Below are 17500 nucleotides of genomic sequence, written 5' to 3'. Positions count from 1 at the left end.
ACACACACACACACACACACACACACACACACACACACACACACACACACACACACACCGTACACACACACACACATACGTGCGTGTCTGTATTGGGGAAAGGTGCAGGCAGTTCCTTAATGCTGTTCCTCTGTAGGGATGGTGGTGGGGGAAAAAACCTGACAATAACAACAGACATTGAATTTCACTTTAACAGCACAGCACAGCACAGCACAGCACAGCCCCGCCCCGCCCACGCCTATGGAATACGCTGCAAGGGAAGTGGGGATGGGGGTGGGCCACAGTTTATTTCATTTCACCACCCCACCCCCCACCCACCCACTCTGTTCCCAACAACTGCTGAAACTTTCTCTCGTGCTCTTAGTCTGTATGTCTGTCTGTCTCCCCGGCTGTGTTTCTCTGTCTCTGTCTCTCTCTCTCTCTGTGTTGCCGCTGTGTGGAAGGTGGTTGTGGGGGCGGGGCGGGGATGCGGGAGTTGCACGTTTAGTTGTGTGTTTCGTGCTTGTATTGTGTGTTTTCGTGTAGTGCACTTGCAAAGATTTTTTTTGTGTCTTATTTTCACGAGGAAATCATTCATTAAAAAAAAAAAAAAAAAAAAAAAAAAAAAAAAAATTCACGAGGAAATCATTCATTAAAAAAAGAAAAAAAAAGTCTGAAGTCTACAGTCCTCCAAACTGTTGATTAGGTCGGGACAATCCCACGGGACTTTGAAATATATTCTGTTTTAAGCTTCGTGGTTCCAGTCCATGCTGCTGCTTTAGTTCTCACTACCCGCGCTCCCTCCCCCCCCCCTCCCCGCTCCCTCCTCCCTCCCTCTCTTCCCCCGTGTTTGGCTTGCAGTTCGCTTCCTCCTCCTCTCCCCCTCCCCCCCAAGCCACCACCCACACACTGCCCCCCGCCCCCTCCCCCCTTTTTTCCCCCTTCTCGCATCACCTCTTTCTGTCTGTACACCACCACCACATTCTCCATTCCCATGTCTGGATCGGTTCCAAGTCCAGTGTGTGTGTGTGTGCGTGTGTATGTGTGTGTGTGTGTGCGCGCGCGTGTGTATGTGTGCGCGCGTGTGTGTGTGTGTGTGTGTGTGTGTGTGTGTGTTTCTCGCCTCTATTCCTGTCCACCCACTTTGTTTTGTGTGTTTGTTTTTTGGTGTTTTTTTGTTTTTTTTTTACCCCCATCGCAGCACGGAGTGTACGAATTGCGAGCGGGTCAGGAACTAGTAGAGGATTGACCTGCTGATGATCCGTGTATTTTATCTTGATTAACATCTATGTGTGTGTGTCGTCTTCTTGCATTGCACTGCACGCAGCATCCACATGGAAGGGGGAGTGGGGGGTGTGGAGAGGAAAAGGGGGTAAGGGGAGGGAGGGAGAGAGAGAGAGAGAGAGAGAGCTCCAGTGGATTATTTTTGGAGCAAACACACACAGACACACAGACACACACACACACGCACGCACGCACGCACATCGTCTAATATCACTGATAGTGAAAAGACGCTAAACTAAAGAACGAACACACACACACACACACACACACACACACACACACACACACACACACACACACCGTGATTACGCATTACATGCTTTCTCCATCCATCGCACCCCAACAGATAAATTTTCATAAAGGAGAACGAAGCTTATTGACCAAGAGCCAGAGAGACAGACACGCGTAGGATCCGGGTCCGGGTTCAAGCATGATGATACTTACTGCTGCGGCAGCAGGGAAGAGAGATGGATACTATAAAACCCGTAGAGTCGATCGTCTTAGGGGAGGGTGTGTGTGTGTGGGGGGGGGGGGGGGGGGGAGAGAGAAGCAGTGGCCTGTAAAACGCTGAGATCGAGGAATCGGGAGGGTTTTCGGACTTACAGTGTCATCGCAATGGGATGTTTTGTCAATTGCTCTTTGACCTCCCCCCTCCCCCCACCCCCACCGGCCCCCTTCCATCCTGACAATCACCATCCCTCCTCCCCCCTCACCCCCCCCCCCCCCCCCCCCCACACACACACACACCCCATCACATCCCACCATTCCCAGTGATGGTCGTGGCGTCGCTTCTCCACGACCACCATTCCCCTCTCTCCACCCCCTTCAGTTCCTTTTTCATACACCGCAGGCACACACACATACGTGGTCCCCCTTTCCCATTTAACTTCCCGCGTGGCTTCCAAAAAGGGAACGTTTTTGTTGCAGTTGTTAGTATTTTTATTTCTGTTTATTTTTTTTTTATCTGCCCATTTTCGAATGTGCATAATTCTTACACTTGAATAGACCTTGTGAAATGGGCATGGCTCGCACAGCAACTTGCACCATTATATTTATACTAACCACCGCCACTCCCGGACCCTTTAACCCATCTTTTTCTTCTTCTTCTTCATTTTCTTCTTCCTTCTTCTTCTTCTCATTCAGTCAGATTTGAACCTGTCGGACGGGTTGGTTTATATCCTGTTTTCGATGAATCGGCATTTCGATGTCAGTTTCAATATTTTGTTTTTTTGCGGGTGGGTCTCCGTTTCGGACACAGAGAATTCACTGACAGTCGGACGCCATATCTTGCAAGTATTGTTGGTGAACAGAAGTCACTGATCCGAGGGTGTGCATGTCGGTATGTTTGTTAATGTGGGGTGGGCTTCTTGTGTTCAAGTTGTTCAAGTTTCATTTTCAAACACACAACGCAGTTTTCGTACCATGCGAGGTGTTTTTTTGTGGTTTTTTTTTTTTTTTTTTTTTTTTTTTTTTTAGTGGGTGCACTCTATCGGTTCAGTCCAGATTAGACAGACGCTTGCGTTGAGATGAAAAGCAAACGACAAAAGATGCTAGTTCAAACACACACACACACACACACACACACAAACTGACCAACCAACCAACCGAGAGAAAACTAGAAGAGAATCCCAATGTCTGTGCAGTGCAGGGGGGAGGGTGGGGAGGGGAGGAGAGTCTGGTTTGTGACGTTGGTTTGCTGCTGATGAAAAGTCGATCGACGTCAATGCGACAAAAGTGATCATTGTGTATTTGTGCATGTACAGTGCCTCACACACACACACACACACACACACACACACAATTAATATACACCTAGCATGTATGCGTGTGTACGCTAGTGTGTGTGCGTGTCACAGTGTGTGTGTGTGTGTGTCACTGTATGTCTGCTGCAGGGCCTGGTGTTCGAGCCTGCCGAGCACTGGCATGCTTGTCAGTGTTGGCAGAATTTGTATCCAACAATGACACTCTGTGCGTGCACAAGTGCGTGTGCGCGTGACGTGCGCTTTCGGTGTGTGTCAGCGTGTATGCGGCGTGTATGTGTGTGTGTGCCAGCATGTGGGTGCGTGAGTGCCGGGGAGAAAGTGAGTGTAATATTAGTTGATCTGATAACAAAACTGTTTTCTGTGTGTGTTTGTGTGTGTGTGTGTAACAAGAAATCAACGTGCTTCCGACGGAAAAAGAGACGTTGAATATTGACATCTTTTTACCTAAAAAAAATATTTTAAAAAAGGGGGGGGGGGGAGCGGGGGCAAGGAGGGGGCGGGGGGGGGGGGGGGGGGGTGCGGGGGAGAAAGAAAACCATACAACGGAAGAAAACACGGAAAACATGACAAAACGGAGAAGTAGAAAAACAAGACGGAGTGGTGGAAATAGAGCGTGTGGATGTGCGGCACTATCAGTGTCAATGTTAGTCATCTCAGTGGCATTCTGCCAGAAACCGTTAAAATGCTTATCCGCGTGTCGCCGTTTTACAGTTCTGGCTGAGTAGGTTGTGACCTGCTTTTGCTTCGTGTGCTACTGTTATTATTGTATATTATATTGTGAACGGTTGTGTGGTTGGCGTCGGGTTTTGTTGGATCCGTTTCTCCGCAGAGTGCTGTGGAAGGGTCTAATCTCTGGTAGGGTGGTGTGTGAAATGTTAAAATCATCACTGAAGGCAAAGTTAAATCCATTTGGAAAGGGCAAAGACCCGGTACTACAATCATGATAAATACTAGTACATCTTTTTTCTCCTTTTTTTTTTTTTTCCTAACTATTGCGCCGTTTCAGCGGAATTATTCCCATGCTGTTCGGCCTGAATCCTCCTCGGCACAGCCACACATGGGATTGTAAAATGATGATGTCCCTGCCGGTGCGCCAATTAGCAGAGTGCTGTCAGTGTTGTGCCATCGTGGGGCCACACACCAGAGGCGATCCAGCGCTGCTGCCGGATCACTTCTGTTGTATTCAGTGGTGCCCCCCCCCCCCCCCTCCCCCAAACCCCCCCTTTTTTTTTCAATGCTACACTTACAAGACTAGCAGAACAAATTTTAGCATCATAAAATAATGCACCTACTGGTTCATACATTTCCATAGTTTGTGGGACGAAAAACGAAAAAAAGCAAGATTGTGGCAAGTTATTGAATCCGCATCAAAACTGAGTAAAATAGGGCCTAACGTACAAAACAAAGAGTCGAAATCCACTGAAATGGGTTACAACGTCTACAAGTGGTAGTATCGTTTCATACATGAACAACCATGGCAATAAAATAGGTCCCAGAATTTAGGACGCTGAAATAGGATTTTACAGTTTGTCAAGTATAGTTTTGTGGGAGGGGGGTGGGGGTAGGTGGCTAAATTAAGTAGTCTGGTTGGATCGTTCGATGAAACTGAAAGGTAATGCACCGACGTCCGAATGCCAGAGGATGTACGCAATGCCGATGAATCATACGCACTTCCGGTTATCTTGATTTGGTCAAAACGACATATTCGCATTACGCCACCAGATCTAAATTTCATGTTCAAACTGCTGACTTGGAAGCGGTTTTGGATAGTATCGACTTGGGAATTTTCAATTAGAAAAAACAGACAGACAAAGCATTGACAATTTCTGTTTTCATTTTGTAAAGTGATTGATATATGCAGCGGTTCATGGCCTTTGCTGAATGAACGCAGGAGTGAGTCGTGTTTGGCTGGGGGGGGTTTGTTCAAAGGCAAGCGAGTGAATAAGCCTTGGGCCTGTTTTTAGATCTGAAAGCGAAATGTCGCGACAGTCTCATGCAACCCGAGCGCAAAGCGCGTTCGTCAAGTTGTGATAACTGATCTGTATCGATTAGATCAAAACAACACATTTTGCTCCCAGGTCTACACAGGGGTAAAAACAACAGCATGAATGAAACTTCACCCACACTTTCCCCATACTTTGCCTCGCATCTCACCAGCACCTCTTTCCCAGTTAGTCAACCACATGGTCTTTCTATTCATATTCATATGTGTGTGAGAAAGATAAGGGGGTGGGGGAGGGGAGTGGTGGCTTGGAGGATGCTTGGAATCGTTTTGGCCTTGTCAGAAATTTTATACAGTTTCGCCCAGAGAACTAGTTATGTGGCTCTGCCCTAGTATTCTTACCATGTGAATAGTTCACAATCTTCTTGGCGTTGTTGCAGTCAGAAAGGACTGGTTTTGATCGGGGAAAACTTGGAATTGCACACGTTGGTGAATTGCTTTTGTGTTATTCTACTTTTTGGTTCTTAACCCCCCGCCCCCTGTTGGTCAATGCATGTACGTCTGTTAGACTTGATTTTTTTTCTTCTCCAGACTTGCACAAATCTGTGTTGAGTGCTTATTTACTGTCGGTAGAGTTACTGTGTTAGTTGTGGCAAGGCTTCAATCAAGCTGTGATCTTATCAGTGAGCCGAGTAGATGGTCTGGCTTTCAAACTGAATTCAAAAGAGGGGCAGCATGTCAGACGTGGTGTTTTTATCTGTTCTTCAGTGAAGGATCAAGATAACTGCCCAACAGTTTCGAGTTAGAGGTCTGACATATTTCAAAACGAAGCCATGGGTGGCCAAGCTATTGACAAGAAGCATTGGTTATCTCAAGGCCTCCAGCTTGGTAGATCTGACTTTCAAAGCAAGGTGGTCTTCTTATGACTCATGAATATATACATAGTTGGTGTGTGTCAGTGTTTGAGAGAGGCAACACATAGGTATATAATATGTACATCCATCACACACACACACACACACACACACACAGATCTAAGTCTATCATTTTGTTGTTGCATCAGTACATATTTGAATATGTGTATTGTAATTTTAAAGAGAGAGAGAGGGGGGGACAAGCTGTGATCGAGTAGTGTGTAGAAAATGTGCTTGCAGGGCATGTAAATTCATTGTGTGTGTGTGTGTGTGCACGCGCAAGCATACTTATGGATGTATTTTTATTTTTCATAGTGGAATGTTTTAGTGTGCAAGCTGGAAACATCTGTTGAGAATGGATTTCCCATAAGCTAAACCATATTTACAATTGTTAATACATCTCTGCTCAGACAATGGGACATGTGCTGCCTGTGCTAGCTAGTCACCCACGCACAAAGTATGATTTATGATGAAGGCAAGGTGAGGGGGACTAATCCAGGGCCAGAGCGCAGGGTTTTTGATTACTGGATTGTTACCAGTCATCTGATCCTGACCTGGGACTACATACTCTGTGCCAAGTCAGGCATGACTGAGTAGAATTTAGAAAATCAAACAAAGTGAGCTGTCAACAGAATATTGTGTTCATAGGTATTTTCTGTACAATGTATCAGTCACAGTCAGGGTGGTCTGAAAATACTGAGGAAAAAATAAAAGAAACACATATTGTTGGCCATACTATAGGTCTTGTATGTTCCTGACCCTTTTCTTCTTCTTTGCCCACTTCTTGTTCAGGGTTCTGAGCTTCTTTGCATATATTGAGTATTATTTCCACACTGATTACTAAAGTATCGGAAGATTACCACAAATCTGTTTATATTTGCACCCTTCTATCTTCATGTGTACGCACACTCTGGCAAGTATGAGTGCACATGCACTTGAATGTAGTGCATGCATAGCTTTGCATACATATTGGCAAAAATCAACATACACAACCTCTCTGTCTCTTTCACAGATGTGTTTTCATGTGCACACATACACACATGCACATTGTCTCTCTCTCTCTCTCTCTGTCTATCTGTCTGTCTCAGTCTCACAGACGCATGCACACACATGCATTACCAGTGGAAGAAGTTGGCACACGTACCATGTCATGCATGGTTTCTCTGGACTTAGACTAACATGCAGCATTGACCAAAACCTGATGGTGTCTTGTTGCAGGTGTGCGTTTGGACAGGGTAAGGGGCGGACGTCAAAAATACAAACGGAATGAAAACGGCACCACCTTGATTCAGCCCCTCGTCTCTTCCGTTCCGAAAAAGCCCTGCAATGAGAGTAAGCAGAGACTGTTATATATATATATATATATGTGTGTGTGTGTGTGTGTTACTTCGTCGTGATCAGAACTTTTATCTTTAAAAATTGGAAGATGTTCCCAGTCTCAAGCCAAGTACAAGAAATATCAAAGGAAAAATTAATCTCCTGCAGAGTCTCATGAATTTTCTTCATCTGTCGGCTGTGGGGGTTATCTGTTTCTGAATTTTTCAGCCCGCTGTATGGAATGAATAATACTGCAAATTGCTTCTTTTTTTTCTTTAGGGAGGATTTCTGTAACGTGTGAAAGGCTGTTCCCCAATCTATGTGAGCTACTTCTTGTGTTCAAATCTTCCCTCACTGTTAACAAGAATGATGAATCTTCCTAGTTTCTGAATACATTGCTCCTACATTGATAATCTAGCTCATTGAAGTAAAAATTCTGAACAGGCTTCCAAGTGATAGATCAATTTTAAAAGCCCTTGCCTACACATACAGGTACAAGACCCCTAAGCAAGAGAGGTATGCATGTCAAAATTATGGCAGAACTGAACACTTAAGGACTATGTTCACAAGCATGTTATCAGTGTGTATTGGGCTTGAGCCAGAGGTCTGTGGTGTGGGGAAGAGATTAACCAGTTGCCAGGGTTTCTTGCACAACACCCTGATGGCAGTCTGTTCAGATCCCTGGGGGGAAAGCCCTTTACTTCTGAGGGTTTCATTCTGGAGTTTGGCTTTACTGACATTGTGGGCTGTGGATAGAGCTGGCTGATAAACACTGTTACCTGGCTCAGTTTGTCTGCTGCTTTAGCATAAATCAGGTTACTGGGACAGAGTTTTAAGTTTACAGTAGTGGGGTACAGAGATGTTTGAACCCACTGCCCTTCTGTCCCTGTCACATATATGCGTTCTTACTGTGCCTTATCTTTTTCTCCTGCTTTTGAAGACTTCACTTGTAACTTCAGAAATGTCAGAGCTCTTCCGGGTCTGGAGACGTTGAGGTGACAGCAAGTGACTTCATTTACATGCCAGTGAACAGCTTATTGTTTTACACAGGATGTACATAAAAGGACTCAGCGGCAGGGGAAGTGACAAAGTGTAGGCTGTCACCTGCTGTTATGTTTTTTTTTCTGTCAGTGGGCTATGGCAGACAACTGAGTCACTTCCAAGCCAGACGACTGAGTCACACATTCCCATTTAGTACACATGGTGGTCATGAAAATTTAGCATTCTCTCATCTTCATTAATGACATGGGTTGCATTCATGTGATCTTTCAGAAGCTGTATAATTTGTTAAAATGGATGGCAGTTTATATATATCCAGAGAAATGCATAACCAGTGAATCATTACCTGTGTCCACTGACCTGACTATGACTCATTTGCCTACTAAATGATTCATAATAGAATGCCGTATGTATGACTGTTCTGCATTGTAATCTATTAAAAAAAAAAATTTTTTTAAGGGTGGGGGGATGGGGAGAGAGGGTAGTTGGTAATGATGGCAAAGGTGACCAATATAGCAATCGCCGTGAGAGCTGTTATTTTCTTGAGAAGCTATATCGCAAGAAAAGGGTGAGAGGACTGTCAGTACACGGTGCATTCCCAGCAGTTTATATTGATGATTCCATGAAAGTAAAACCAGACGGTTCTACCCTAACCATGGTTGACTGGAGTGTCGTTTTTTGCGTTGCAGCGACAACAACACTGATAGACAACAGGTACCTGTCCACTCTGCTGGCCCTGGAGAGTCAGCTGGACAAACTGTTTGTATCCAAGGACTACGACTATGCCGACGAAGACGTGGCATTCCGCGCAGCCATATCTGACGTGGCTGACAGGGAGCTGGTCATCACTATCAGCTGGGCCAAGCAGGTACCAGGTAGGTACCTTGATCATACACAACAAAGAAAGAGAACACACAAATTTGTGGCGCGTTAAAAGCCTGTCACATTCATTCAGAAACGAGGCCAAGAAAATGGTTACCATGAGACCTGTGAAAATGGGAACGATTTTCATGAGGTACTGTGATTATGCAAGAGATTTAGTGTCTGTTGCATGGCATAGCAGTCAGGTGAAGTTAAAACAGCATGCAGAATGTGTTTCTTTCATCAGATATTCTTACTTTCTGTGGTGTTTTGTGCTTCTTCTTTGTCATTTTCACTCCTCCTCCATTTCTGTTCTATTCTCTTCTCATTTTTCTTGTCCCCACCTTTTTTTTTTTCCTCTTCCTCCATCACTTTTTCTGGTTAAGCCTTGTCGTGTTGATGGTAAATCACTAAATGTTGAAGGTTACTGCTGTCAGGGCTGGTGGTGTTATTGTCTGCCTGTCCTCCTGTTCCAGTGACTTAACGTTTTTCCATGTGTTAACACAGGTATCACCGCATCCTTTTATAAGTACTTGTTTCTAATTTCAGGCTTTTCCACATTAGAACTTGTCCACCAAATGAGCCTGCTCCAGAACTCGTGGCTGGAGGTGATGTGCCTCAGCCTGGTGTACCGCTCCTGCCCCTACGTGGGCCATGTGTGCTATGCTGAGGACCTGCAATTGCCTGAGGAGAAGGTGGAAGCCTGCAAAATCCCCCAGGAGCTGGACAGCCAGATCCGCAAGGTGTGCAAAAAGTTCACCAGTCTACGGGTCAGCCACGAGGAGTATGTGCTTCTCAAGGCCATCATCCTTTGTAATTTTGGTAAGGGTCACTACTTTTTTTATTTTCTTTTTTTCCTTTTTTAAATTTCATAGTGTGTGTGTGTATAAAAAATGTGTATGTGTGTTCTCTGTGGTTGTTTTCCCACTGTTGGGTATAGCAGCGCAGGTTTTCCTGTGTTTGTAGGCTCCTTTCTGTGTTCATAGGCTATGACTTCCACATTCACTCTCATGTATGACTGTTAGTTGGGTTTTATGGTAGTGACTGTTTTTACCCAGCCAGTAAGGCAGCCACATTTTTTCGTGTGAGGTGGGGTGTATGGTGGTTATCTTCTTGTTTCCACAACCCATGAACCACTGACAAGGATGACGGGATCTAAAGTTTAACATGCATATTTGATGTTCTGCTTGTGTATTTATACCCACAAAGGGGGTTGAGGCACTAGGAGGTCAGCATATATATTGACCTGGGAGTTAATTAAGCAGTAAAATCCCCCTGCCTCCTGGTCCCCCCACAACCCACCAGGTGTAACAACCAGGAATTTAAATCCAGGACCCTCAAACTGAAAGCCCAACACTGTAACCCCAGCTTTGCTGTCCTGTCCGTCAGATGAGGCACTTTAGTGATGCTTGTTCATGTTTGATTACTTGATGCATGTATGTTCATGCATGCATAATGAATTATAAGCACATAATAACAGCTCTCAGTCAGCCCCAACTAGGTAGGCAGCCTGCTGGACGCCAGATTTGTGAAGCGCTTAGAGCTTGATCTCTGACGAAGGATAGGTACTATAGAAGCATTCATATCAATCAATCAATCAATAATTTGTTCATTGTAAACACCACAAGCTTACTCCCTGAGAGGTGTGAACATCAGTCTGCATCATTATCATTACTGTTTTTGTTGTCACAGACATGCTGGGCCAGCGTTAGTAAGCATTATCATCATCATTATTATCATTGCTGTTGTCACAGATGAGCTGGGCCTGTGTTGATCTGCTTTATTATCATCAACATTATTATTGTTGTCACAAATGTGCTGGGCCTGTGTTAATGTGCATTATTATTATCATTATTATTTATCCTCATTATTATTGTTATTGTTGCCGTACAGATGATGTGCTGGGCCAGTGTCAGTCTGTATTACTATCATTATAATGATTGTTTTTGTTGTTGTGGCAGACGTTCTAGGCCAGGAGCCACAGGAGGTGGCGGTCCGGAACCTGCAGGACCGGCTGCAGGACTCACTTATCGACTGCATCCGGGCGCGGCATGGCTCCAACCCCCGACGCCTGGGCCAGCTCTTCCTGGTGCTGCCCGCCATCACCCACGTGCGCTTGCTGTACAAACAGTTCTGGGAGGATCTGCGCGATGACGGCCGCGTTATGATGCACAAACTTTTCCAGGAGATGCTGGAGTCCACGTCCTGATGAGTGAGGATGGGAGCACACCACACAGCACATCATCATAACACACGACATGATGCCACACCACGCCGTGCGACGCGACACGACACGCGGCATGATACAAAACAAGACAAAGAGACTGATGATACAGACAGCTCTCGGGGGGCTGTTGTTTTTTTAGCCTGCTGTCCTAGGACCTCCTCCTCCTTCCTGTGGGTGGTTGTCTTCTTCCTCCCACTCTCCCACCTCCCCACACCCCCCTTAAGTCCCTTGTCTTTCACCAGTTGTTTTTTTCTTTTGTTTTGTTTTTTGGTGTGTTTTTTCCCCTCTCTCTCATTGCAGCTTTCTTCTGTTAAAAAAAAAAAAAAAAAAAAAAAAAAATCTTCACAGGTTGGATTTAATTGTTTCTTTGTGTGTGTGTGTGTGTGTGCGTGTGTGTGTGTGGATGTATGAAATAAAAGTGAAAATGAGGTATGTGATACTTCACAATGATGAAGGCAAACAGAAAGGAAAGAAGAATCTCCCCCTTCCCTTCCCTTTCACCCCTCCTCCATACCTCCCAAAAATGAAATGAGAAAAAAAAAAAAAAAAAAAAGTGAAAGGAAGAAACTGATGAGCACCAACCATCCCCAAACCTGTACTTTTTGGGGTTTGGTTTGGTTTGGTTTTCTCTTATCCTTTTTCATAATTCTTAGTGTATCTGTGTGTGAGTGTGACTGTATGTGAATTTTAGCATAAAAGATGATGTTGACTGTCAAGAATGTATGCAACTGTTGAAAAAAATGTGTTCAGATTCTGGATGAACATATTTGTGTTATGGTCCACCCAAACTATGTATGATTGCTGTTTGGAAGGAAATTGTGCTGGCCATGTTGGGAATGTTAAAAAAAAAAAAAAAAGGAAAAAAGAAAAAAAAAAGTGGTTATAGTGTTTTTCGAGTCTTTTCTCTTTATTTCACTCAGCTGATAAAGGAAAGGAACACCTTATGTTTTCTTGCAGATGTTCATTTTTCTGTTTGAACTATTTTTGCACCATGAATTTATCCCACAACAGATTCTGCTGTTTTGGGAGTGTTTTTTTTTTTTCTCCCCTAAACATAAGGTAGATCTTAATAACATTCACTTTAATTTGGCCTCATTTCTGATTTGGTTTTAATTGGGTATGATGGTTAGCAGTGTGGAATCAAACAGAGGTGAGACTGAAGCATGTATGTCTTGTCATTCAGTGTGATTGTGTATGTAGTCACAAATATTGTGTTCTGCGTCAAGTTTTAGAGGTAGCATGAAGTAGTCGTCAGAATTTTGCATTCAAACATAGTTAAGGCACATGGAGCAAACAATAGGTTTCATTTACAAATGAGCCTGGCTGAAACTGAATCTTTGGCATTTGTCTTAATATTACTTTTAACCTTGTTTTATTGGAAAAAGAAGAGAGAAAGAGAAAAGAAAAAAAATGGAATATAAACTTTACACTGTCACTAAAAGGTAGACTTTGGAGGTTGCAAAGTGAAGTGCCCCCCAAAAAAGTACACTACTTAAAGAAAAAATATCAAAGAACTATGAAAAATAAAATAAAGAAATTAAAAAACAAACACAAATATAAATAATTGCTTTTGTTTTATAGTGTTTGTGTTAGGGGTTTTTTGTGTGTTTTTTTGTGTGCGATATGTTTGACTAAATAAAGAAATTAGAAAACAAACACAAATATAAATAATTGCTTTTGTTTTATTGTGTTTGTGTTGGGGTTTTTTTGGTGTGTTTTTTTGTGTGTGATATGTTTGACTAAATGATCTGTGGTCAATTGTGATATCCTTTTAGCTTAAGTCAAAACTCAAGAGCATGCTGATAATGTGGTGGTGATCCATTGTTTCACTTCCATATCAGCTATGCTTGCTTCCATTGTGTACATGCTGCCATGATGCGGAAGCATCCACCCTTTTATTTTCCTGTCCAATCATCTATACTGTTTTAGTGAATCGCTCCCACGTCGCTCATTCAAGTACCCTATACATAGCTACACCCAGGTTTGTCTGTCTTATTCCCAGTGTCGGCAGTCCAAAGGGAACCATCAGTGTTAGGTCGCAAGGATGCCACACACCAGTGGAGACCCTGCACCGCTGCTGAGTCATGTACGCAGTATTCAGTAGTGACTATCCTGATTATTAGTAGCTTAGTTGCTGAACCAAACTGAGTGGGCGTCTTCCCCCCCCCCAACATCCCAAGAGTGGAAAATGCTATCACATCCCTCCAATAACAGTTCTGTTTTATCCCACGGAGAACACTGTTCAGTGCTTTGAAAATGAGAATAATGTGAGGGATAACATTTTGTGAAGTTACTAGATACTGTGATGGGAGAATGAAATAAGTGAACAAGGGACTGTGAGAGAATGAAAGAGTGGAAGGGGTGGGTGTCTGGGGGGAGAAGGAAAAAAAGAGGCAAACAGTGGCTTTTTGTGCACCTGTACACATGCTTGCATGCTCACATACACTTCTCTCTTTCTCCGTTTCCCGCCTCACTGTTGAACATATGGCTGATGTTTTCCTTTCTTGGGGAATGAGTCGTTCAATGCTGCTGATTTGGTGTGTCCTGAGGTGGAAACATCATGAAACCGAGTGCTACTGATGGCAGTCTGCATTCAAATTACAAAAAATAAAAAGTGTGTTTTCATTGTGAACATGATGGGTTATGTCTAGAATGCAAGAAAGGGGATCAGAAGTGATGGATGAAAGTTGCATGAGAGAGATGATGATGTTTGCCCCAAAACTGTGATAGCCCAGATCAACATGAGCTTTCCACCCTCACACCCTCAGTGCTTGCAATGTGGGGGTTTTGATGAGAGGGAGGACAGAGAGGACAAGCTTCTGATTGGGGTTTTTTCTCCTGTCTCCTCAAATATATATCTATGTCGATGATCTACCCACCTTGTTATGCGGATTGACTGCGTAGACACTTGTCTGTGTTGGTCATCTTCTGTTGGGCCTCTAATGGCCCTGTTTGCTCTGTCTGGTATGTCTGCTTGGTTGGATTCCTGTTTATTCTAAGCCCTGGTGTTAACAGTTTAGGCCTTTGACGGCAATTTCATGTATACCATTGAACGTACATAGCTCCAGAAGGATGGTGAACATTGGAGTGCTCTGGCACATGTATGCACCTCTGTGATGAGGTGTTTGATTTAAGTAGATATCTTGCACTCTTTTACAGAAGCATGCTCATGGCATGGTTCTGGTTCAGAGAAACAAGAATAGTAACATGTTGATTTTTTTTCTCCAAAGAATTGTATCATATTTTAGGTCTTAGAAAATAAAGTACTACAGATGTTTGAAGCTTATGTATGGGGTTTTGTTTGGGTTTGTGTGTGCAACTTTTTTTTTAATTTTTGATTTCTTATTTTCTACTAATCTAGTACAAGTGTGCATGCTGTGACCAGAATAGAAGTTGTGTTTCATTTTGCTCTAGGATCAATATGTATTAATCAGAACAATAGCTTTTTTTTTTTTTCACCTGCACTGTGTATTTTATTGTGGATACATAGTTTACTTTCAAATGCAAAGGAAAAAAAAAAGAGACCAAATGTTTACTGGAATGTTGTACTCGACCTGTATGTCAAGATCATATGTAATCCTGTGGTTAGTCTTGTTTTCTCCCTCCCCCCATGGATGAGAATATGTACATGGTTGCAGCAAGTTTGTACTGTATGACAAACAGATGGCAGCAATCTTAGAGCTCTTGTGATTGTTTTTCCTTTGATGCTGTATGCCTAGAGCAGGTTTTGATACAAACATCAATTACATTCATTGTTGTGGAGTCCCATTTTGGTGCATTTATAGATTACAGATAACAATGTCATGATCCCAGCTACCAGCTTTCAATGGTAGACCTCTAGATTAAAAAAAACAGAAAAAAAGGCAGCACTTTGTGTAGTTATGTCACCTTCACCAGTTTGTGTTTTGAAAAAGTTACGGATGTTTGATTTTGCTTTTATTGTTGTTGGGTTTTGTTTATTTTTTATGCTAGCTGCTGTCTTGCCTACCGGTCCCAATGCATGACTCAGCCAGGCTTTTGCCTCTGCTGTATCACCGTCTTGTTCACATGCCCATGTTATGTAGGCTTCCTCTGTCCGGCTAACGATTCATTTGGTTTTTAAGCGACCAGTCTTCAGAGTGCTAAGTTTGAACATTTTTTTGCAGCTAATAATTAATAGAGAGCAAATCAAAGTGTGAGTCGAACATAATATCATTCATCCATAACGGAGGAAAAATGTTACCATCATTCACGAAGCTTGCCTGCATTCTTTTTTTTTTTTTTTTTTTTTTTTTAAAGAAAAATAAATTACCTTATTTGACCTTTTTTGATGTGCTTCTTGATGTTGAATAAACTTGTTTTTGATTTTGATGTTGTATAGTGCACAGTTGAGTTGTATTCAAGAGTTTGTTTTGTTTTGGTTGGCTGTTTCTATATTCACCACTTTCATAATGGCTTTGTTGCTAGTTACCTTCATTGTGGGCAGGGAGAGATGCATTGATTAAAGGAAAGATGGTGATACCACTGGGGGGAGGAGGGGGGTTGGGGTTGACCATGTACCAGGTTATGCTCATTGGTAAACCGGAAATAAAGAGGTCTTCTGACTACGTACAGAGGACGTCATTATAATCAACGCTGTGTAGTCTTGTTGCTGTGGGGATGTTCTGGATGTGCAAGTCGAAGTAGCTCTATAATATTTGGTTTTGTATTCCACAGTTGCTTCATATGGTATCAGATGTATCTGAGGAGAAACAGGTTAAACGGGTGTGCAGTTATGTGAAAGTCGTTTGTTTTGAAACCATAATCCCTGTGCTTTTGGTTTGTTATTGTTTATTTTCCCTTCCCATCGTCTCACTTCATATTATCAGTCTTCCTGGTGTTCGAAATGTTGATTTAAATTAAAAAGAAATGTGATTACAATAAAAAAAAAAAAAGATTTGGTGATACCAGTTTCCCATGGCAATTACAGCTGTCAGTAAATATTGCCAAAAGAAAATCAAGAAGACTGAAGAGAAGTCTTTATAAATGTTCATTTTAAGGAGTTTCTTATGTCCAACTCAGCGAGTGCATGTGTGTCTGAGTGTCTGTACCTATATATGTTAGATGCAGAAACTTTGTGGAATACAGTGACACTGTTCCTTGGTTGTGTAGATTCCTGTACTTCCTGCCTGTCACTTTCTTTCTCTACCTCTCTTAGTCTTTCACAATTTGTGTCTGTCTTCTCTCACTATGTCTCTCTGTCTCTGAGTCTCTCTCAGTCTCATACACACATAGTTTGTATGTGCACACACTCTCTCTTGCTCTTTCTCTCTCACTTGCACACACACACTCACACACACACATACACACACTAGCTTATAAGCAATCATTGATTTGAGAAAAAATAGATAATAAGATATGATGATGACCTACCTCTTTTTTTCCTCTGCAGTGTTGAAAACGGTTCTAAGTATTTGGGCAAGGTACAGAACTTTATAGCAAAGCAGCAGTAAATTCAAGAAGAGATGTCCTGGACTACCCATGATCTCCATCAAGGAATAATGGATCACAAGGACCATCTAAAAAAAAAAAAAAAAAAAAATTCCGGTTACTTGTTTTTCTACTTATGGATTACAACTGTGGCAAAGAACATGAAAAAGAGATTAACATGTTTTTTGGGTTTTTTTAAGTAAGCATGCACTCACTTTGAAAATGATTTTGTTTTGGGGTCTATACACCTGCTTGGCCAACCACATTTCACAGCCCTCCAACAAAGAGTTGTTGGTTTTTTTTGGTTTGTTTTTATAATCTTTTTGCTTAAAATATCCATTTATTCACAACTGATTGAGGGATATTAAAAATTAAAAAAACACCACCAACACACACACACACACATACATCTTAACCCACCCAACACTTCACATCATGACAGCTTCTGTTGTTGTTTTCTTCCATCAGGTAGAAGAACCTGCTGTTTATTATCAAAAAGAGTTGTGAAGACCTCAGTCATCAGCCTTTGCCTTGTAAAACCTGATTATATATAAACAGCCTTTAATTCTCTTCACTGTGCGTATAAGTTCAGTCTGCAGCTATTTCCACTGACCTCTTTTATAAATCAACACAACGAATGTTTTGATTGCAGCACATACTGTTGTTAGTCTTCTGGTACTGGGGTGGGGGTGGGGGGAGAGGGGTTGGAGTTTTTTTTTTTTATAAGTATTTCAGTGGTGGCAAACAGAAAATGGGCACACAGTAG

General features: G+C 42.7%; 1 protein-coding gene across 9 annotated transcripts in view; it reads left to right on the top strand.

Moving 5' to 3' along the window:
• The window catches only part of LOC143281239 (estrogen-related receptor gamma-like), a 56992-nt gene extending 41438 nt beyond the window's left edge, over positions 1-15554 (top strand). For all 9 annotated transcript variants that reach the window (XM_076586339.1, XM_076586336.1, XM_076586340.1 and 6 more), the window contains 4 exons: positions 7101-7214; positions 8888-9073; positions 9609-9881; positions 11021-15554. In XM_076586339.1, the coding sequence (XP_076442454.1) occupies positions 7101-7214; positions 8888-9073; positions 9609-9881; positions 11021-11268 (821 nt within the window). In that variant the 3' untranslated portion in view covers positions 11269-15554. The remainder of the gene's footprint in view (positions 1-7100; positions 7215-8887; positions 9074-9608; positions 9882-11020) is intronic.
• The last annotated feature ends 1946 nt before the right edge of the window (positions 15555-17500 follow it).

The sequence above is a fragment of the Babylonia areolata genome, chromosome 4 (genome assembly GCF_041734735.1).
Source record: "Babylonia areolata isolate BAREFJ2019XMU chromosome 4, ASM4173473v1, whole genome shotgun sequence".
In the NCBI taxonomy this organism is placed as follows: Eukaryota; Metazoa; Mollusca; class Gastropoda; order Neogastropoda; family Buccinidae; genus Babylonia; species Babylonia areolata.
This window is presented reverse-complemented; position numbering and strand designations above follow the sequence as displayed.